Source organism: Lepus europaeus, chromosome 4, assembly GCF_033115175.1.
Source record: "Lepus europaeus isolate LE1 chromosome 4, mLepTim1.pri, whole genome shotgun sequence".
NCBI classification, from domain to species: Eukaryota; Metazoa; Chordata; class Mammalia; order Lagomorpha; family Leporidae; genus Lepus; species Lepus europaeus.
The window spans coordinates 130,118,980-130,141,478 of NC_084830.1; the positions used below are offsets into that span (position 1 = coordinate 130,118,980).

General features: G+C 59.9%; 1 protein-coding gene across 1 annotated transcript in view; it reads left to right on the forward strand.

The window, feature by feature from the left end:
• CAMK2A (calcium/calmodulin dependent protein kinase II alpha) overlaps positions 1 to 22,499 on the forward strand; it is a 59,302-nt gene that overhangs the window by 20,056 nt on the left and 16,747 nt on the right. The window contains exons 3-13 of the mRNA XM_062188852.1: positions 3,035 to 3,094; positions 8,851 to 8,905; positions 9,635 to 9,700; positions 9,791 to 9,863; positions 12,728 to 12,830; positions 13,559 to 13,642; positions 13,745 to 13,839; positions 14,840 to 14,962; positions 15,283 to 15,366; positions 16,769 to 16,811; positions 19,266 to 19,306. Of these exons, the coding sequence (XP_062044836.1) occupies positions 3,035 to 3,094; positions 8,851 to 8,905; positions 9,635 to 9,700; positions 9,791 to 9,863; positions 12,728 to 12,830; positions 13,559 to 13,642; positions 13,745 to 13,839; positions 14,840 to 14,962; positions 15,283 to 15,366; positions 16,769 to 16,811; positions 19,266 to 19,306 (827 nt within the window). The remainder of the gene's footprint in view (positions 1 to 3,034; positions 3,095 to 8,850; positions 8,906 to 9,634; positions 9,701 to 9,790; positions 9,864 to 12,727; positions 12,831 to 13,558; positions 13,643 to 13,744; positions 13,840 to 14,839; positions 14,963 to 15,282; positions 15,367 to 16,768; positions 16,812 to 19,265; positions 19,307 to 22,499) is intronic.

Consider the following 22,499-nt stretch of genomic DNA (forward strand, 5'->3'; position numbering starts at 1 on the left):
AGTGATGTAGTATCTAATTATGCACACGGACTGAAATCCGGTGCTGCGCTTGTTCACACCGGGACCATGGACAGGCTGCCTAGAGCTCCGTGCCGGGCTCTGGGAACGCAGGGGTGACCAGCAGACGGGGTCTGGCTCTCACTGTGCCTGCTTTCTAGGTAATGGGGCTGAGCAGAGCGCTGAACACCTAAATAAGCTGGGTGGTTGCAGCTCGTGCTGAGTGCTCTAAAAAATTAAGGGTAATGGGGAGGAGTTGGGGTGGGAGAGACACCCTTTGGCAGCCTCTAAGGAGGTGGCATTGTGCTAGGACACAATGAGGAGGGAGTGACGGCAGCTGTCAGAAGACCCAGGGGAGAAGCATTCCAGCAGAGGGCACAGTGGGTGCAAAGGCCCTGTGGTTGGAAGGGAGCTTGGTGTGCCTAGGGCCAGAAAGGAGGCCTGTGTGGGCATGAGGCAGGGTCCACCGGGGTCTGGTGGGCAGTGGTGAAGTCAGGTCTATGCACTGGGAACAGTGGGAGGCTGCTTGGGGCAGGTGGGGAGGTTGATGCTGGGGAGCAGCAGGACCTTGGGGCCAGGGACGGTTGGCTGGGCGGGGTGGGGGGAGCTGGGGTGTAGGTCCTGGGAGCTCTCCCCACCCTGACAGGGACTGTCCTGTTTCACTGGGCTCAGTGCCCCATCTGCACCACAGAGCAAAGCCTCAGAGGTGGGGAATGTTTTCTATATATTGGAGAATGAAGACATTGCAAAGAGTGACAAAATTATTGCATAACGTATACAGCTACCTTCAACAGATTACTGCTTTTAGCAGTGAATATTACAACACGGGGTACTTGTACCATGCGCAGGAGGAGGATAAAATTTATGGAAATGCTGGGTTCCTAGCATTTCCAGCAGTGGGATTTCCAGACAAGCTCAAAGTTGCAGGACCAACATTTTCTTCTTCCAGTTTTTTTTAGTGTCACTTTGCTGCTGAGAAGGCATCAAGATTCCAAATGTAGGCCCCTGGCTCACTGCTTGGGTAGCCTAGGCCGGAAGGCTTCTGCCCATCCAGCAGGCCTGACCTTGACCCACCCGATTTCTGGTTGTGTTGGGGGTGGGGCCCAGGATATAGAGTAGGGTCCAGGCTTCTTGAGCCCCACAGAGGGCTCTCGGCCAGCCCAGTGTGGCATCAGCATGCCCTGCCCCAGAGGAGATGGAGGAAGCCAGGGCGGGAGGGGGACCGAGGGGATGCCCCAACCTGGCCCTGCCTCCTCCCTGCTTCAGCTGGGGAGCTGAGCCGCTGCAAACAGAACTGGACGTGATGGCGCTGCTGGTGGCAAAGCCTCATTCTATATTGATCTTGCCTTCCACCATCCCTGAAGGACAGCCAGAGATGGCCCTGGGAAGGGCGCAGGAGAAAGGGAGCTGGGGGGCCAGCACCAGGGGCTGCGACCTCCTTCATGCTGGTCACCACCCGTGGTGCCTGCTGCTCAGGAGAAGCCATCCTGGCTGTCCCTGAAGTCCGGTCAGTGGGCCGGGGGCAGGAGCGGTGCTGGTGATGAGGTGCACAGAACAGCACAGCAGCGGGTCTGAAGCCCGGCCCTGGAGGCTGATGCCCGGACCCCAGGCGGCCTCCACTGCTCCCTGCGGACGTGACTGGGGGCCTGCACTTCACCTCTCAGAGCCCCCGTTTTCATCTCTGCGAAGGCAGAATTTGCCTAGGCCCTCCCCGATGAGGGCCTGGGAGGTGTGGAAAGAGCACCCCACGGCGCCTGGCACGCGGCCAGTATTCTGTCCCTATGAGCACTTCCACTTCTGCCTCTTAGTTGTTAAAATGAAGGCATTAACTACCAAGCTGTAAGAAGAGCACCAAAAAGGGAGTTGGGAAAGGTATTTCTGGCCCAGCTCAGCCACCACAGAGGCCTCAGCTGGCTCAGGCTGGAGATCCCTCTGATGCCCACGGCCCCTCTGTGGGGGCTTCCGTGGGGCTGTGACCTGAGATACAGGGACCACAGGCGGCGGCTCCTGAGCCAGGCCTCCCTGCCCCATGGGTGGGAGACCCAGGAGACTTGGACAGAGCTCCTGGGAGCCTGGGGGCAGGTGTGGGAGCCCTGGCCCAGCTCCGAGGCTACCACGTGCGGGTTCTGCCCAGCAAGGCAAAGCCCCCAGGTGGAGAAACAGACACCAACTGTCTGGAGGATCTCTGGATGTTAGAAAATGACAGCATTGCAAAGAGCGGCACAGTTATGTGCTTCCTTCAACCAATCAGTGCCTTTAACAGTGAGCGTTGGCAAAGCAGGTTCTCTGGGGGCCTGGTCCCCGGTCCCAGGCTGCTCTGAGAGGGAAGAGGCTTCTGAGGTTGAACACAGCTCTTCCAGGGACAGTAACTCTCAGAGAGGCTCACCCCTTCGGTCATCGGTCCTTCTATTCAGACTGCATGCCAGGCGCTCAGGGGGAGGCCAGGGGCACCACAGAGGCCCTGTCCTCAGGGATGTAGATGCCCAGGGAACAGGGTGGCACCTGCTGTTCCGGGGCCCAGAAAGCGCAGAGGGGCCCCTGCCAGCCCTGCAGTCAGGGCAGGCTGCCCGGCGCCGGGAGTGGGTGATGATGGCCAGTGAGTGGCAGGTGGGAGGCTGGGAGGAAATGTTCCCCGCTAAGAGCTGCAGGGGCCGGCATCTCCCAGAGTGACGGAGTGGAGCAGGCAGTTCTGGAGAGGTGACCTGCAGCGCTGGGTCTGGCTGGAGGGCTGAGTGCTCGGGGCAGCCTGGGGGAGGCAGGAGCAGGGTCCTGACCTGGGGTCTTCCAGGGTGCATGGAGCTTGGACGGGGCTTGGGGATACCTCATTGCTGAGGCCCAGAAAAGGGGAGGCACTTCCCTGAGTATCTGAAACCCAGGCCTGAACCCTGAAACCCTCTTTCCCGCTGCAAGACACCTCCCACCCTCCAGGCCCTGCCCCCCCACCCCCCTCCGTGGGGGTGATGGGAGGCTATAAGGGGCGGGCCGGAGGGTGGAGCCTCCTGCCTCACCTGGGCTCACCCTGGCATCTGTGTTGCAGACCATCAGAAGTTGGAGCGCGAGGCCCGCATCTGCCGCCTGCTCAAGCACCCCAACATCGGTGAGCCCCGCCCCGCCCACACTGGCTTATCTGGGGGCTTGGGGGGGCGTTGTCTGTGGATTCCACAAGGCTCCCAGACCAGCTTGCTCGGGGGCAGGTGAAGAGAGGGCCTTTCCTCCCAGCCCACACTGCCGCAGCCTCCCTCGGAAAAGCTGTCTTGGGAAAACTCCCAGAGATGAAAATAGGCCCGGGGTGGGGAGCAGGAAGCAGGGCCTTGACCAGAGGCATGGCTCACTCCTCCAACCCACTCCCAGGCTACAGGGGCCTGGTACCATGGCCCTGTCCAACGGCGTCTCAGAGGCAATCCCTGGACTGGGCCCTGTCCCGGGGTTGGACTGAGCCCGGCCACCCCCCCGAGGATGGGCGCTGCCTCAGCATCTCACTGTCCAGCTGCTCCATCCCCCTGCCGTTGGGTGGCAGCTGCCTGCCAGTGGGGGATCTGAGTCACGACGACAGGAAGTGCAGCTTTGAGATCTAGCCCAGCCAGGGACCGGCTGTGTGACCTTGGTGGGAGCTGCGCCCTCTCTGAGCCACCTGCTTCTGAGGGGCTGGGCCAGGCCTGAGGTCCCACAGTCTGCCAGGGCTGCTGGCTCACAGACCACCACACACCTGGGAGCAGGGCCCAGGGGCTGTCTGAGGACAGCTCCCCCCACAGCCACTACCCCTTCTCCGCCTGCTCCCTCGGGAGGGCAGCAGTTCCGTCCCAGGGCCCCAGGGGTTAACTCTGCGCTGGAGCCGAGCTTCTGCTCTTGCTATTTATACCCACAGGGCGCCCCCCTTCCCCGCACAGGCAGCAGCCACAGTCCACAGAGCATGCAGAAGAGATGAGGCAGCCCAGCCTGGCAGGGAGGGACCCCGGGAGGACCCCACTTCCCGCCCTGCTCACACTCTCCCTGTGGGGCTGTGGACATTGCTGTCCATTCCCTGCGGGCTTCCCACTCCCCACCTGCTTGATGGAGGGGTTAGTGAGAGATTATAAATCCCACGGAGGAAGGAGGTGGACAGTGTATGTGTGCACGCATGATCACAGCAGGCTCAGGTCATTGCTGTGTGGGCCTCCCTCCCTCTCTCTCCCAGTTATAATGGGGAGCAGTGAGTTATGGAGGCCTTATGGAGCAGACAGACTGCAGCTCAAGTCCTAGATTTGCTGCTTAATTGCTGTGTGACATAGGACATGCTGCTCCACCACCCTGAAGCCATACCCCCCTCCCAGGACGGGGATGAGGAACTAGAGCATAGCAGAATGAGAGTCCTGAGGCCACTGCTTTGTCAGCGTCAGCTGCCTCCCTTCCCACACTCTCTACCTTTCTGCAGAACAGCTGTGTGTTTGGGTCATTGGGGCAGGCACCAGTGCAGGGTGACGGAAAGAATGGCTTTGCAATCAGACACACCAGGCTTCCCGGCTCTGCCATCTGCCAGCTGTTTGAGCTGGCACAGGCCATGAACCCCCTTCCCCCTCACCTGTGGGCTCTTACCTTCTAGGACCGTTGGGAGGGTTAAATGAGATGGCGCAGGTAGAGCACTTAGCATGTGGCAAAAGCTCGGATGTGGCAACCGTCATCTCCAGCATCGTTGCCATTGGGTCAATTTCTCCTTCACTCGCTCACCCACCCGATGTCAAGTGCATCTGATGACCCAGCCCATGCCAAAGCCTCTCCTAGGCACTGAGATGATCGGGCTAGATGAGGGTGGTTGCCAGAGCAGCAGAGCTGAGCACGCAACACAAGAGCCCTGAGCTGTTGCCAGGGCTGGGAGGGTCCACAGAGGACCTTCCTGGGCCTCCACGCATCTCACTCCCAAGTAGGTTATAATTTTCCCAGAGAAATGCAAGGAGGTACAGACGCAGGTGCAGATCCTGGGAGGTGAGTCAGTGCCTGGAGGAATCAGACCAGGTCCTCTCGAGCCCTCCTGGCTGCTGCCCGTGTGTGGCCATCATGCAGCCCCAAGGAGAGCTGGCTGGGAGGTCCCTGGCTCAGCACAGGTTGGTGCCATGCCCAAAGCTTTTGCATTCAGGAGCCTGCCTGAGGTTGTCCATGCTGTGACCTCCTGCCAATGGGCCACAACCACAACCCCAGGGACTTGAACCATGTTAGGGAAGATGGGGGAGTTCAGTGGATGACCTGGGGCAGGGAAAGAGAGTCAATCGGTTGATGATGACGATGACAGTGTCTTCATTTAGTGTGCCCTTCCTAGCACCAGGCACTGCGCTCAATGCTTTCCAAGGGGCATCGTGTTAACTCCCCTGTAGCTGTCCAGTGAGAGTAGCGACACTGTGAGGATGGAGGTGCAGACAGCTGAAGTCGCTTGCCCAGAGCTCCACAGTGTGCAGGAGGTGGATCTGGGAGTAAGCCCACGTTTTTGGTGTTTTTCTTCACTTTCCCAAGTGGCCATCCCAAGGGCGGTGTCGGGGGAACCGCCCAGCTTCCGGGGCAGGCACGACAGCTGTTAGAGATATCATAGGAAGGTCAGAAATCCGCGAATCAAGCCACACGGCGAACACCAGCCTGTGGTTTTGCTTGTTCTGGGACCATACTTGAGAAAGTCAGAAGTGACAGCTGCCTCAGTGGGCAGACTCAGTGGCCTCACTTCCCAGGAGGTGGGACAGTTCTGTGGCCCTTGAGTGCTGCCTGTGCCCTCGGATTCTGGCCGAGCTGCTTCCCTGGCGGGCCGGGAGACTTCGTGTGTGAAAGTGGCCTGGGAGAGGCAGTCTTGGGCTCCAAGGTCAGATTCTGACCCCTCTCAGGCACGGAGGCACGGTCGTGCTGGTGGGACGCTGCTGAAACCCAGCTGAGCAGCCCTCACCTGGCCTCACCTGGCTGCTCAGAGGGGCAGCTTTGCACAGGCAGCACAAGACACACCCAAGGGTGTGTCCACTCCCAGGTCTGCCCATTTCCCAGAGCCTCAGGGCCCCTGGCCAGAGACAGTAGATCTGGGACTTTTGGGGGCTCCTCCCAAAGGGCTGCTGACTCAGTTCTAGAGGCCCTTAAAAATTTGTTTTATTTATTTGAAATGTAGAGTGACAGAGAGAGGGAGAAACAGAGAGAGAAAAAATATCTCCCATCTGCTGATTCATTTTCCAAAAGGCTGCAAGAGCCAGGGCTGGGCCAGGTTAAAACCAGGAGCCAGGAGCTCCATCTGGATCTCCCATATGGGTGGCAGGGGTCCAAATACTTGGGCCATCTTCTGCTGGTTTCCCCCGGTGCGTTAGCAGCGAGCTGGATAGAAAGCAGAGCAACTAGGATTCAGACTGACGCTCCCATATGGGTTGTCAGTGCCCCAGTAGGGGCTTAACTGGCTGCACCTCAACATCAGCTCTAGAAATCCTATCAGAGAAGATTCCGGCTACAGCCTGGGTCCTCAGGGTGTCTCACGCTCAGGAAGTGGAAGTTAAGACCGCCGACCCCAAAGTGTGCTGAAAAAGGGCCGGCGCCGTGGCTCAACAGGCTAATCCTCCGCCGATTCTGTCCCGGTTGCCCCTCTTCCAGGCCAGCTCTCTGCTGTGGCCAGGGAGTGCAGTGGAGGATGGCCCAAGTGTTTGAGCCCTGCACCCCATGGGAGACCAGGATAAGCACCTGGCTCCTGCCATCGGAACAGCGCGGTGCGCCGGCCGCAGCGCGCTACCGCGGTGGCCATTGGAGGGTGAACCAACGGCAAAAGGAAGACCTTTCTCTCTGTCTCTCTCTCACTGTCCACTCTGCCTGTCCAAAAAAAAAAAAAAAAAGTGTGCTGAAAAAGGCCAACTGCCTGGAGTCAACCTGAAGGGGGAATTGTGCAAGTTTCCTGTAGGGAGATGGGGAGACAGCACCCCCTGAAGTCTCTGCTGCAGCCCCGCCCTCCAGAGCTTGCGTTCCTATGGGGCGCGACCCGCACACCTGTTTCACCTGTGCTGGTCACGTCGGGCCAGGTGGCCAAGAAGCAGAGTCTGGGACAGGCAGGCAGGGGCTGTTAGCCGCCAGCAAACACCCCCACAGCCGGGGCATGGCTCACCACCTTACTGGGGAGGAGCGGAGAGGGTGCCAATGCTGGACTCCACACACACAAAGCACAGTTAGATTCACGGGTCCACTTACAACATGCAGCCCGCACTTAACTTTGAAATGCACTAAAAAGTGAAAATAGATTAGTGGACACAGGAATCGATAGAAATGCAATAAAGCAGCTGGAGGAGACCATTAATGACAGAACCCTGGGGTATAGGGGAATTCACTTAACTGGATGTTGGAAATTCTTAATAATAGAATGTTGACAAGACACGGAAGCAGGATTATATTATATGTGCTCTTCAGGTTCTGCTTGCACACAGCCGTCTGTGAGTTATTAGTGAAAATAGGCGTCGTCGGTCAAACATTTCTGTTTCAAGTTGTATCCCCCTCATGCCCCCTCTCCGGTCCCCGACTTCCCTCCCCCGTGCACAACCACGAGAGTACTTGATGCCTGCCTCTCAGGCCACCTTCTGAGCTTTGTATGCCCACGTGAGAGCCACAAACAATCCAGGGGGCTCAATGTGGAGTCAGAAACACATCAGACAGCAAATGTCAAATGGCACTGGGGTTTACCACAGAAAGGGAGTGTGGGGGTGAGCATTTAGCCTGGTGGCGAGGACCTTGGCTAGGACACCCACGTCCTGTATTCGAGTGCCTGGGTTCAATTCCCAGCTCCGGCTCCTGCTGACACAGACCCTGGGCGGCAGCAGTGACGGATGACACAAGAAGTTGGGTCCCTGCCACCCTCAGAGGAGACCTGGACTGTGTTTCCAGCTCCTGCCTTGGGCCCAGCCCAGCCCTGGTCCCTGACTGTTGCAGGCAATTGAGGAGTGAACCAGTGGAGGGGACCCGTGTGTGTGTGTGTGTGTATGTGTCTGCCCCTCAAATAAATAAAAACATTTCTAAAAATTTCATAATGTGAGTCCCCCAGAACCCCCCATCCCCCTCCCCAAAGGCCCCCCTCAAGGCCCCCTGCTGTGCATTCTTCCAGAGAGACTTGGGCCACCTGTCAGCATAGTCGCATCCTTCTTAAAAAGAACTGTGCATCCCGTTTGTGTTTTGCTCTTTTATGGAACTGCATCCCTTGGAGATGGCTGCGAAGCAGTGGCGTTAGCTGCTGTGTGGTTTTCCGCTGTGCCGGGGATCACCAGCCACAGAGCCAGCACCCCAGCGGTGGACGGTTTTCTGTTGTGGCACAGGGAAGGATTGCGAGAACTTGCCCTTGGCTGACAGGCGGCCCCCAGGGCCAGCCGCCACTCAGCCCTTCCTTTCAAAAGCCTGGGGATGATTTTGGGAGCTCTGGATTCCTGGGGGCTTTGCTTCTGTTCTCAGGGACCACCAGCTCCCGCCTCTGCCTCTGCCTCTATTGTGTCCCAGACCCCCGGGCAAAGCAGGAGTGTCAGTTCAGGGCCAGTACGGAACCCTCTGGGCATCTACAAATCCAGGAGTTTCAGTCTTACCATCCAGGCTGTGAAAGGCTAGGGCTCAGAGAGGCCTAGCAGCTTGCCCAAGGTCACACAGCTAAGAGGTGCCCATGGTTGGAGCTGCAGCCTCTTTCCAAGACTCCTGCCTGCCCAGCGACGAAACAGGGTGGGAGAAGGGACCCAGCTTTGACCAAACAGAGCCTTCGGTCTTTAAGGCCAAGCCTCTCTGGGTAACTCCTGAAGGCCCTGGCACACAGGCTGTGGCCAGCGGCTGGCTCTCGGAGAGGTGAGCGGGAGGGCTGGGGCGGGAACGTGTGTCTGGGTGTAACCAGATGCCTTGGCCCTGCAGTCCGCCTGCATGACAGCATCTCCGAGGAGGGACACCACTACCTGATCTTCGACCTGTGAGTTGGGCCCCGCCCTGGGATGCCCCTTGGCCTGAGGGGTCCCCGAGTTCCCCAGCTGCGCCAGGCCTCCAACCAAGCAATGCACACCAGCTTTCCCAAGACGCCAACGACCCCTTGCAACATGCATCACATGTTTACTTGTGTTTCTCTTCGATTTGTGGACAGCGCCACTGTCCTTCGCAAACTGCGTGAGAAGTTACCTTTTGAACCATGCTTGCTTTTACAAAGCCAGTCGAGGAAAGAAAAGCCGTAATGACATGACAGGCCTTAGTGGTTCCTGGGCTGCCAGCAAAGTCAGCAGTGGCACTGGTGTTGTCAGCAAAGCTCAGCCCATGAGACTGCATGGGTGTGGGGCAGGGCATGCGTGGGAAATCTCTGTGCCTCCCCTTCGGTGTTGCTAGGAACCCAAAGACATTCCCACAAAGTAAGACTCCAAAGCAAAGAGCAAAGCAAGCAACCAAACTAAACAGGCCTTGGAAACCAGGAACCCAATGATCCCAGTGATGTGTTCACCCCAGGGTGCCTGCCCCTCCACCCTGTCTGGGCCCAGTCGGGGAGGAAGCCAGGGGGAGTGGGGAGAGGAGAGGGTGTTGGCAGAAGGGTGCGCTGGGAGACAGGAGGGGGCTGCAGCAGGGACACTTATGAGGTCCCTGGGCCCCGCCCTTAGCCTCCTGCAGACGCCTCCGGGGTCTCTGGGAGAAGCTGATTCTCGCCCTGTCTCCCCAGGGTCACTGGCGGGGAGCTGTTTGAAGACATCGTGGCCCGAGAGTATTACAGTGAGGCAGATGCCAGGTGAGGGCCACATGCGGTTGGCCATGGCGCCGGGGGCGGGGGGCGAGGAAGGCCTACCCTTGGCCCTGACCCCTTCCTCTCTCTGCCCAGTCACTGTATCCAGCAGATCCTGGAGGCTGTGCTGCACTGCCACCAGATGGGGGTGGTGCACCGGGACCTGAAGGTGAGCCTGCTGGGGGGGGGGGTGTGCGTGGCCCTCGGGGTTCCCACCCCACTCACCCACCCTGCACTTCCCTCCAGCTCAGCTGTGGACAACCACGCTCTCTTTGCTTTCCCTATGCTAGGCCGGATGAAGAAAGTGAGCTAAGGAAGGTGGAGCCCCTGGGTTTGGGCCCCAGGTGTCCTAATCCCCAGCCCAGGTGCTTAGTGCCAGGCCAGATGAGAGGCAGTCAGACCCCCGTGACTGGCTGTGGTGAGGCTGGGGAGGAGGCAGGCTGGGCCCTCGTCCCAACCCGGGGACCTCCTGGGCCTTGGCTTGTCTGTGCTGGGGGTTGCCGTGGCAACCTCGGGGTGGGGGGATTTGGTGAGCACTGCGGATGAGATGTTGCCCTGCAGGTACACACTGCGGCAGAAGGCAGGATGATGGCCCTCCTCCTGGTCTCTGGCAGGCCAGGAGAGAAGAACAGCAGGACTCGGGGTCCCCCCTCTCCCCACTTAAGGGAGGAGATTGACAGATTTGGTGGGTGTGGCATCTGAGATCGGCCTTGCCGTGTCAGTACTAACTTCCTCCATCTCCCCGTGCTGGGCGGGGAGGCCTCAGCGGCTGGCAGCTCACATTGCCCCCAGTTTGCAGAATAGGAAACTGAGGCCTACAGGGCCGAGGGATCTCCCCCAGGACACGCCGTTCAGCTGTGGCTGAGTCAGCATGAGGGAGCCCCGGGCCCTCCAGCCCAGTCCTGTGGCCACTCGACCTCGCACCTGCTTCTGCACAGCCCCTCCTGGGGCGGCCCTGCCAGGTGTGCACGGACCTCTCTCTGACCCGCAGCACAGAGGCCTTCTCCTCCCCCGGGGCAGCCCCTGTGCCCCTGGGAAACGTGCTTCGGGGCTCTCCTCCTGTGGGGGCTTCGCCCCGAGTGCAGTCCTGCCCTGGCGAAGCCCACGGAGATGAGGTCTGCAGCCCAGGGCAGGGCTTGGGTGGCTTGGTTGTTGCTCCTGGGTATTCTGCAGGCTGCAGTCTAACCCCAGCTCCCCGGGGCTCCCTCCCTGGGCACGCCCTGGTCGGTGCCGTTCCTCTGAGCAGAACCCCCATTGTCCTGTGTCCCAGACAATCCGCGGTGTCTCACCCATGCCCCAGGTGAGCTCCCTGGGGCTTGGGTTAGACCCCGGGCAGGTTAGACTCACTGGCCGGATGGCAGGGCAGCACTCCCCAAGGGCCTGTCCCCGTTACAGCCACAGCCCCTGCACGGGAGGAAGGCAGGAGGCAAGGTGGCCCAAATTTAGGCCATTCTGGATACACTAATTAGTGGCATATTCATCAAATCAGGGCAGGACAGCCACAGCCGAGACCCAGGACATGCCAGGGACACGGTCCCCAGAGCACAGGGGAGGCCTTGGCGAGCCAGGCGGAGGGAGCTATTTTTGTTTGGGTCCAGCCTAGCTTTGGACAGTGAAAGGTCAGAGGTGGGACCCTCTGAAGTCCCCCCTGGGGAAGGCCTGGAACCAGCTCTTTCCCGGGCCTCCGAACCCACCTCTGAGCAGAAAACACGAGCGCTAACGCTCACCGAGCACACAGTGCAGGCTGCCCCGGGCGCCGTGCAGGCCAATCACTCAGCGGCCACCCCAGCACGCTGCCAGCAGCCCCATTGTCCTGAGTGGGAGCTAAGACACAGAGAAGTAGCCAACGTGCTCAAGTCCCACGGCACGGACGGGGCAGTGCTGGGATCGGAAGCCCATACTCCCTCTGTCCTGAGTCCCGGGGTGGAGGGGGACCGGCAGGAGGTTGAGGAACTTCAGGGGCTGATTCGGGGTCCAGGCTTCATGGAGGCAGCCTCGGCGGTCCGGAGGCCTGAGCACCAGGCCACAGCGCCCTACAATGCAGAGGGGGTGATGTGCAGGCAGAGTCGGCCTTCATTCGCAATCTCTGGCTTCCCTGCTGTGTGACGTGATCCAGGTGCTTAGCGGACAAACACCTATTAAATGCCTGCTGTATGCCCACACCCTGCCTCTATAAGGTCTGCCACACGGGTGGGTGGGGCCCAAGCACTTGGGCCATCTTCTGCTACTTTTCACAGCAGAGTAGCTGGGAGCTGGATAGGAAGTACAGCAGCCAGGACTCGAACCGGTGCTCATAGGGGATGATGGCCTTGCAGGCAGTGGCTTTACCCTAACGCCACAACACCCACCCCAACCTAAGAACCATCTCAACTGCGGTACCAAACAGCCACCCTCCTCCTTTGGGTGGGGTAGTCACGGAGGGCCTCTTTGAAGGGGTGACAGGAGATTGAGAGCTGGACAAAGAGAAGGGAGCCAGCTGTGTAAGGCTTGGAGGAGGGGTGGGGATCAAATCAGGCAAGGGGAACAGAGAGTGCAAAGGGCCTGAGGTGGAACTTAAGCAAGACTGTTCTAGAGAAGGACGAAAGTCTCTGTGGGAAACGAAACAGAGATAATAATCCCAACCCCCAAGAGTTGTCGGGATGACAAATGAAGTGATGCTCACAGAGCACCTAGCCTGGTGGCTGGCACACAGTAGGTGCTGGCACACAGCAGGGGCCCAAGAAATGTCGTTGCCTCTTCCTTATTATACGTCCTTATATTATGGTGGTGGCTGTAACACCGCCCCACCTCCCCGCTCCCACCTCCCCCCTCCAAACCACCCCAGCTCCTGAGCAGAGGCCCAGGAGGCCTGGCCAGAGGAGGAAGGAAGGGTCTCTGTGTTGTAGAAGCCAGAGGTCCCAGGGCTGCAGGAAAGGCCCCTCTCTGGGACCCGAGCTTGGGATCCTGTGGTGGGGGCAGGGTGCGCAGGCCAGCCAGAGAGAGGCTCTGCACCTGCTCACCTTTCCTCCCCTCTCTCCCTCTCCTCCCGGGAAGCCGGAGAATCTGCTGCTGGCCTCCAAGCTCAAGGGTGCTGCTGTGAAGCTGGCGGACTTTGGCCTGGCCATAGAGGTGGAGGGGGAGCAACAGGCATGGTTTGGTGAGTGGGGGTGGCCTGGTGGGGGCATTGGGGGCCAGCCTGGGCCCTGCTGGAGCGGAGGACACTGGAGATGGCTGCTGGGCCAGCCCAGGCTTGGGGAGCAGAGGCCTCTGGGCCCAGGGGCAGTGCCTATCTAGCCAGAGACATGGCTAGGGCTCCAACAGAGCATGGCTTCTTCCCCATGCTGGCTTGGGGCTTCCACAGGGCCCCTGACAACCCAAGTGCTACAGAAAAGTAGTCTAATTTCCAACTCTGTGTCCCTAACTCCCTTGGGCAGGTCTCTTACCTTTCTAGGCCTCCTGAGAGCCCATGGCCAGCCCCTGCTGGGGCCCAGGGAGTGGATGAGGGCTTAGCTCTCAGCCTGGAGCTGACTTGGCAATGCTCTTCCTCTTGAAGGTGACCAGCGATTGATTGGCAGTGGCTGCTAGGAAGGTGTGTTAGGAAGTCTGTGACTCCTGGTGGAAAAGCAGCTCTGATTGATTAAAGCTGTCTGCCATGGGCCCTGGAGTGGGGAGCAGGGGCAGGTGTGCCACATAGTTGGCCTTGCTGTAGAGGCTCTAGAGGCTTTGCTGGCTTTCTGGGCCCCACTTGCAACTGAAGCTCGTGGAGGCAAGGCTGTTTCCCCCAGCTCCAGGGCAACCTCGTCCCCTGTTTGCAGGATCTCGCTCCGGGTCACTCATGTGCAACCTCTGTGTGTGTGTCTGCCTGTCTGTGTGTCGGGGGAGCAGGGTTTGCAGGGACCCCCGGATACCTGTCCCCAGAAGTGCTGCGCAAGGACCCATACGGGAAGCCTGTGGACCTGTGGGCCTGTGGTGAGTCCAGCCAAGGATTTGTTCATCCCTCTGGCCGCTCGAGCCTTGGGCTTGCTCTCTGGCTTCCCATCCCTTCCATGTGTCCGTCTCTCCTCTCCCCAGGGGTCATCCTATACATCCTGCTGGTTGGGTACCCCCCATTCTGGGATGAAGACCAGCACCGCCTGTACCAGCAGATCAAGGCCGGCGCCTATGATGTGAGTGTTGCCCCTCTCTCCAGACCCTGCCATCCTTTTCCAGGGAAAGCCACAGTGCAGGAAGTCAGAGGCCTGAGGACACCTCCCTCCTGCCCCCCACTAAGCCCGCTTTGGCAGGGCACAGACCCCAGGGGAGGCTGCCAGGGCCAGGGGAGGGCCACGTGGGGCCCCAGAGGGCCGAAGCAGCACCACAGTGGTGAGAGGAGCTGGGGACGGTGCAGTCCAGGAACCAGCTCTTTCTCTCCTAGACCAGGGGTCTTCTAAAAGTTCATGGCAATGCCTTTTACGAAAAAAGTATGTGTGCATTGCAAAAGTTTTTGCACTAAAATAAACGGATCTCTTAATTTCGTGTTCCCCTTGCATATCAGTACTGATGGCTAACATTCCTGTAGCCCTCTCCTGAATGCTTTATTCTGATCTCTGCCCTGTGTTCTGCTGTTATCCCCTCTCCCAGGAGGCAGAGAGAGGTTAAGTAACTGCTGAGATCCGATAGCTAAGACACGATAGAGCTGGGATTTGAACCCAGTCAGTGTAGCTCTAGCATCCGTGCTTCTCACTGCCAAGCTATTCTGCTCTCCTGCAAAGCTGACATCCGTGAGGCTATGGGCCATGCACATTTAAGCCTCACCACATCCTTAAAGATGGCTTGAGGTGGCCTGAGATTTGTGGGGATCACATAGCTCAGGGGGCAGAGCCAGGACTTGAACCCGGGGCCTTCTGATTCCAGTCTGGGCTAAAACCATTGGCCTGTGGCTCTCCAGATGAGAAAGCAGAGGGAGGTCTCCTTTCCTGCTGGCCGTCTTCTGCTTTGTCCTGGGATCAGGGGACTGTGGTCCCGAGAGGGGTCACTGCCGTGAGGAGCCCCAACTCCTCCTGGTTGTGGACACCCGTGTGGATGGGCAGTAGGACCCCTGCCTGCTCCCCTGCCAGTCAGGGGCTGGGGGATCGCAGGGGTGGCCTGGGGCAGGCTGGGCAAACCTGGCCCCTCTGCCCCTTCCAGTTCCCCTCACCAGAATGGGACACTGTCACCCCAGAAGCCAAGGACCTCATCAACAAGATGCTGACCATCAACCCGTCCAAACGCATCACGGCCGCCGAGGCCCTCAAGCACCCCTGGATCTCGGTGAGCTCGGCTCAGCAGGGCCCCTCCTGGGGGCTCCACCGTCCCCAGGGGCCAGGTCCTGCCCGGCTCTGCCCCTGGCTCTCCAGCCCCAGCATGGCCCCAAGAGGACCTAATCCAAGGGCCTCCGACCCCGCTGTGCTTGTCAGGGGTGACAAGGAATTGAGGACCGTCATGGGTTGGCATCATGCCTGGCGGTGCTCCGGGTCCCAAGCATCTTGCCACATCCCCATGAAGACGCCCTGCTGGGGATGGGGGGCACCCTGGCCAGGCCCGTCTGCAGCCCGCCTTGCACTGACCCCCACCTGCTCTTCCTCCCCCAGCACCGGTCCACCGTGGCCTCCTGCATGCACAGACAGGAGACCGTGGACTGCCTGAAGAAGTTCAATGCCAGGAGGAAACTGAAGGTAACAGGTCCTCACCCTGCACACGGCCCAAAAGTGGGCCTGAGTTTCATCTGAGGCCAAGAGACTTGTTCACTAGTTCTGTCCCTTACTGATTTGATGAGCATTTATTGAATAGTTGCCGTATGCTGGGCAGTGGGCTGGGCTCTGGAGACTAGCAGTACACCAGGTGGCGTCCCCACCCTGGCTGAGCTCTTGGTCCAGTGGGGAGGACAGACAAGTAACTGGGCATTAGAGGACAGTGGTGGGTGCACACTCAGGCAAGCCCAAGGCGTGGGGAAGACCTGGCAGGAAAGTTGCATTCCCAGGTCTGGAAGGTTCAGGGATGGATTCCAGGAAGACTTCCTGGAGCCAGTGGCATTTAAGCTGAGACCCCCGAGGGACAAGCAGGTCTCAGCTGAATGCAAAGCGAAGAGTGGGCAGATGTCCCACACAGAGGGAAAAACCACCTGTGTGAGTCTGAGGTTGAACCTGAGCCCTCGGGTAGCTGCACGTGGTTCAGAGCAGCTGAGGAGGGCCCTTGTGGGTGAGGCGTGGCTGGACACGAGTCTGAGCCACCCAGACTGTGATCACGGCCCCACAGAAGGTTTGGTGGGGCCCAGGTGGGCTTCTGGGCCCCTGGGCAGGTCATGAGTGCTCACAAGGCCAGCTCAGCTCCAGGTCTAGCCCTCGCCCAGCTCGGAGAGGCCGGTCCGGACAGAGGAGCCGTCAGCACATCGGGGGTGATGTGGAGAGGTGCAGAGGCCCTGGCTACTTGGGAACCTCCTCACCTACTGCTCCCAGCCTGGAGTGGTGGCTCAGGGTGGGCACATGGGCCTGGGGTGGGCATGGGGGTGCCAGAAAAACTGTGCTCCCCCCACCCCAGTGGGAGCTGTGTCTCGCTCAGGATGTGCGAACCAGGGGGCCTGCTCATGGGAGTCTGGCCAATTCCGCATTCCAGCGAGGTCGGAGTCAGGTCTGAGTCACACAGCGGGAGGCCCGAAGGGCCGTTAGTCCGACCCCTGGCTGACAGAGGAGGGATTCTCGACACTGGGAACCCTCCGGAGTTCTGAACCCAGGGCCGTGGGGTGACGACCTGGTCCTGTGGTGAGACATCCCCAGCCGCAGGTGTGGGGACATGTCTGCTGGCCTGATGCTAAGGACAGGACACTTCCGTGGCCTTTAAGAGCCCCTGCTGTTGGCGTCCCCGGGCCGTCAGCGGGACCTATTAATATCTACCTGCAATGGCCCTGTCCCAAAGCCGTGCTGGCCCAAGTCAGCTTGCCTGGCTGCTCCAGGGAGGGGGATGGGCCCTGGATGGCAGGGGCTGGGGAGGGACAAATGGATGGGGGTGGGGGCCAAGGCTTAGGCCTCTCCTTCCCTCACCCCTGGTCCCCTGTCCCCTGCCCCTTCTTTTCTGTTGCAGGGAGCCATTCTCACCACCATGCTGGCCACCAGGAACTTCTCTGGTAGGTGGTGGGACCTCAGAGGTCCCAAGTCACCTGCTTTGGTCTGTTAGGGGAGTTGGCTTATTGGATATTTGGGTGCCCCCAGGGGCCTACAGAGGACACCATGACTGGGGCCTTGGTCCAACTGCCACAAACCTATACCCGGAAGTGGAGAGAGATCCCAAGGCAGCAAGTCAAGGTCCCAGGTAGAGGTATAGTCTGGTTCTCTTGCTTTGCAGCAACATGGGGGTCTCAGGCATGGCCAGCCAGAGGGCAAGGCACCCCTGGCGCTGGGGGTTCAGGGCCAAGTAGGCTGGAGCAGCCACAGTGGCCGGCCCGTGCGGGAGTTCCCTGGGGGTTTTCACGACAGCAGGGCAGATGAGAAAACAGACCCCTAGAGAGGTGAGCTCTGACTTGCCTAGGTTAAACAGGAGAGGGGCCACACCCACGTCCAACCCAGGTCTGACCAACTAGAGCAAGTGTCCCTCCCCAGGCCAGGCTGCGAGGAGTCCAGGGCGGGGGCCTTGGGGCGCTGGGCCAGAGCCGGGCTGGTGCCGCGGGGAATGCCCAGTTCCCGAAGAGAGAAGGGGAAGGGATTATGGTAAGGACTTAGCAAGAGGCTCCTCTTGGCATGCTGCAGGGCTCCAGGGCCAGCGCCCGCCCTCCCGCCAGACGCTTTTCTCTGGGGAGCCTTGGGCCGGGAGGGACATGGAGCTGATACTACAAAGTCACCCAGTGGTCTTCCGATGGCGGTGCTGGGCTGCTGCCAGAGTGTGGCCAGCGCCATGGCAGAGGTCAGCCCTGGGGCGGGGCAGGTGCACACATCCGGTGAGCAGACAAGGCCCCTCAGCTCCATCCACTGGAAGCTGAGCTACCGGACTGTCACAGTCTTTTTTTAACCACTGAAGCACCCGGAGGAGCCCAGCGCAGAGCTCACAACACAGCAGCCCTGGGTGGGATCCACTGTCTATCTACGTGTGATCGGGCTGGGGCAGGGTGTGGGGGGAGTGGGTAGGTTCTAGCACTTAAAAATCAGGACATTTCACAGAAAAACCCAGATGTCTGTTGTCTCTTCAAAGTCAGAATCTGAAGCCTCATGGGCCCACAATCCTGCAACAGTGGGCTGGCGTGGACGGGACCACCCTCGTGAGGCCTGACGGGCAGGCACCCTGCCCTCTGTGCCTCTGGTCCAGTGCACTGAGCTGGTGGACAGTGATGCAGACGCACTCTACTCCCCTTGGTTTGCCATCAGAAGAGTTCTTTTTAAAAGAGATTTATTTGTTTGAAAGGCAGAGAGAGAGAGAGAGAGAGAGAGGTCCTCCATCTGCTGGTTCACTCCCCAAATGGCTGCAATGGCCGAAGTCAGGAGCCCAGAGCTCCATCCAGGTCTCCTATATGGGTGACAAGGACCCAAGCCCTTGGGCCGTCTTCCGTTGCCTTCCCAGGCGTGGCAGCAGGTGGCTGGATCACAAGCAGAGGAACCAGGCCTTGAGCCGGAGCTCTGGAAATCAGGAGACTTTGGATGAGAGCCTGGAGGAGCTGTAGGTGGCAATGTGGAGGACCAGGAAGCTGGACCAGCCGCGAGCCTCACTCCCCAGAGTGTCTGAGGCATCAAGATCCTTTGTCATTGCCCCTCCCAGCTGACCCTCTGGAGCTCCCAGGAAGACTTTCATGGCTGCCATCTATGAAACATTTTAGAGATCCCTGCAGCTTCAGGCATCCGCCTAAGGTCTGAAGCAGCCGGATGCCAGGGACGGCAGAGCAAGGCAGGAGAGGGGGGGTGGGGAGGCAAAGGGAGGAGGCGGAGCTGGAGGCTCCCCGGGGGGCCGGGGACAGGGCTCTGCTTTTTCTGGCCTCCAGGGACACAGCCAGCCCTCGTGTGGGGTTCCAGAAGCTGTGTGACCCAAGAAGGAAGGCAGGGATGGTGCTCTGGCTGGGGTGGGCCCCTGTGGGGGGCATCTGCTTCTTGTCACCAGCAAAACTCGGCTTGCAGCTGTCCCAAGTGAGTAGGCAGGGCTGACACCTGACCTCTACAGCAGCGTGGGGCTAAAATTAGAACCAGGCGGGAGGTGGCGGGGGGAGCGTCCAGCCCCAGGCCAGGCAGCCAGGCCTCTGGGTTGGCTGCCACCAGCGCAGTGGTGACCGGGATCCAGAGGGAATCCCCAGGCTGAGGAAGCAAACCCATGGCCTGGGGACGCACCCGTCACCTCCCCAACACATGAAGCCGGAGGTTACGCCTGAGACCCGCAAGATCGCTGAGAGCTGGAGAGCCCAGGCCCACCCAGCAGGCCCCGGGCAGTCCTCCAGCCGCTGAACACAGAGGAAGAGGAGGAAGAAGAGGAGGAGGAAGCCTCCCGCAGGGCTGTGGAGCCAGCTCTGTCCCGCACCGGCTGCCCCGGATGCTGCTGTTCCTCGCCCTGTGGGCCCTGGTGCCCTGCCTGGTGTTGCTAACCCTCTACTTTCTCTCCTCCACAGGAGGGAAGAGCGCGGGGAACAAGAAGAGCGATGGCGTGAAGGTAAAGCCCCCCGAGAGCCTGCCAGGGCCTCTGCCTGGCTGAATGTCTGCTCTAGGGCGAGACCCGGGCCTTCAGGGCGGTCTCATGGGCGGGCTCTGGCTGAATCTGCGGCCAGGCCGGCCCCTGACCCACAGGCCTGGGCTCTGGTGGCCACCGTGTTAACCACGATGGCGGGGGGGGGTGGGGTGGGGTGTGTGAAGCAGGGCAGAAGAGGCAGGTGGCCCAGGGCTGGGGTGAGCCCAAGGAAAGGGCACGTCAGGAGACGGCTGGGGACTCTGGGGCTGGAGAACTGGGGACCAAGAGGGTACAAGAAAGGGACAGAATGGTCAGGAGAGGGACTGTCTCCCGCCCGAGTGTGGGTGGGCTGGAACAGGCCCCTGACCCACTCTCCACCCTAGTGCAACCCAGAAAGCCCTGCAGGAGAGAAGCCATTCCTATAGGCTTTGCGGTCCAGAGGTCCCCCTCCCCACCAAGGCCCACTGGTCACGTGCCAGGAACCCCCTGCTGCCTTAGGGCCTGCCCCCCACCCCTACCCCGATGCCCGAGCTCCTTCCTTCCACGCCTGCTGGCCTCTCCTTCCGTCTTTTCTCTCTTCTCACTCTGCTCTCTGGGTCCTGGGCCCCTGCCCCCTGCGGCTCCCTCCTTCCCTGACACTGACCGCCTCGTGGGGTCTTCGCCCCTGAGACCCTGCCTCGCTCTGGGCTCAGAGCCCTACCTGGGGCCCAGGATATTGGAAGGTGTGCAGGTGGCTTCAGGGCCTCGTTTACATCAGCACTTTTGCTCTTTTGCTGCTGGCTTTGGTCTGTGGGAGGGAGTCTGAGCTGGATGCCCGAGGCCAGGATTGGGTGTCCCTGTGCCCTTCGCCTTGTCCTGGCCGGAGTTTCCCCATGGGTGCAGCGGGCGAGGAGCGGACTGGGGGTTATATACGAGACTTTAGCTTTGCTAGCAGAGCCCCCAGCGACAGGGACAGGGACAGGGTCACTGTCCCTTCTCGGCTTGGGTGCTCCGGGCACGTAGTCACACTCCCTGTAGGATGATTCGGTCAATGGCGGATCGTGCACCTGACGGAGGTCCCATAAGATTGGGGCTTTTTAAAGATGACTTTATTTACTTAATTAATGTATTTGAAAGAGAGAGAGAGAGAGAGAGAGAGATCTTCCAACTGCTGGTTAACTACCCAAATGGCCACAAACAGCTGCTGAGGCTGGGCCAGGCCAAAGTCAGGAGCCTGGAGCACTATCCTGGCTTTCCACGTGGGTGCAGGGCCCCAAGCACTTGGCCATCTTCTGTTGCCTTCCTAGGCACATTAGCAGCAGGGAGCTGGATTGGAAGTGGAGCAGCTGGGACTCGACTGGTGCTCTAATATGGGACACCAGCATCACAAGTGGCGGTTTAATCCACTGCACTCCAATGCCAGCTCCTAAGATTATAACGGAGCTGAACACTTCCTGTCATCTCATATCTTTACTGCACCTGTCCTAGGTTTAGTTGTGTAAATCCTTAGGATTGTGCGACAGTTCCTTGCAGCACTCAGCATGGTAAGAGGCACAGAGGCGCGTGACCCAGAGAGCAGTCGGCTACTCCGCAGAGCCAACGAGTGGTGGTAACCGTGCCATCCAGGTGCCATACGTCTGCTGTGTCCTCAGACAACAGAGCAATTGCCAAACGGCCCGTGTCTCAGGACGAACCCTCGGGAACACAGGACGGCTCTGTTATGTGATCATCAGTCAAAACCAGTGGTTTTCAAACCGAGCTCCCTGGCATGGGATTGGAAATGGGGGAGGGCAGATTTACAGGGTTCTGGGCTTCTCATGCCCGTGGCAGCCAGAACAGGTGTGTGTGACCCCCATCACGGTGGCGGAGGGAGCCAGCTGGGTCTTGCTTGGCTGGTGATCTCAGTTCCCCAAGCCTGGGCTCCCTCATTTGTGCAGTGAGACTGAAGTGGTTTCCCACCCTGGAGGGCTCTTGGTGCGCCCTGAGCATGGCCATGTGTATGGAGAGCTTAGCCCGGGCTCGTGGCACGGTCTGTGCTCCTGACATGGCCAGTATTGTCTTTTTTCTGCTTGAGACCTGAGACTTTTGGGTGTGATTTCTCATGAAAATGCAGCTAGATCAGAGAGTGTTTGGAAGATACTGATCTAAAACCAAGCCAATTTAGGAAGTTAATCCTATGATGGGTCCTGCTTCTGAGACCGGCCTTGCCTGCTTGTGGCTTACCCTTGAGCTGCTCCCTCCCAATTTGAAAGGGTAAGGAGGATGGGGCATGCACTGTGGGAGTTTCCAGGTTTGAGCAGCAGCCCCCGCCCCCATCCCTAGCATGTAGATGCTGAGCTGGGGAAAGCCATCTCCCTGGCCCCAGTGTGGGGATATGGGGGCAGAGGCTATGGCCACAGGGGTCTGTGGCCCAGGTCAGTGGAGGAGGAGGGGCAGAGAGGTTGCCCAGCCGCCCCCGGCTGCTTGGCCCTGGCAGAGGGCTGGAGGAGAGCCATGGGGTGTGGGCTCACGAGGGGCCTCCCTCAGGCTGGGTCTTAGCGGGGAGCTCCTGTCTGGCTCCTCTCAGGCCAGGCCAATTGCAGAAGCTGTCAGGAGACAGGGACAGCTCATGGCCTTGAGGACACAGCTGCACCAAGTGCCACTGCTTCTTCTGCTTAGGATGGACTCAGAGCGACTTCTCAGGATGGCCTGAGTGTGGTGGAGAGACTCTCAGAGGCCACGCCTGCCCGGCCACGTCTCTAGCTCAGCCTGCTTCCCTCCCTCTGGGAGGTGGAGGGAGAAAGATGGGAGACCTGGAGGAGTAGGGGGAGCAGCGAGGGCGGGGCCAGCTGTGTTCTCAGCGCCGCAGGACGGGACTTCCACAAGTCCTGGGGCTGAGCCCTCCCTTGGGTCCTAGGCTCTGCTGCCTGGACACAGGGACCCAGCAGCTGTTCGCACGGGGCTGGAGAGGCGATCGCAGCAGAGTGGCCGGGTGGCTCCACACTGTGACTGACTCATGTCAGGGGCTGGGGGACCCACGTGCTTCCTGCCACGTGGTCGCGGGAGGCAAAAACCGCGTTTTCACCTGGAGCTGAACCGAGGAGGCCGAGATGGGCAGAGAGGGCGCTCGCCTGGCTCTGGTGACAGAGCTAGGACGCAGTCCCATGCGTGTCTGGCACCGACGGACTTGTCAAGGCTAATGTTGACCCTGCTCTGCTCC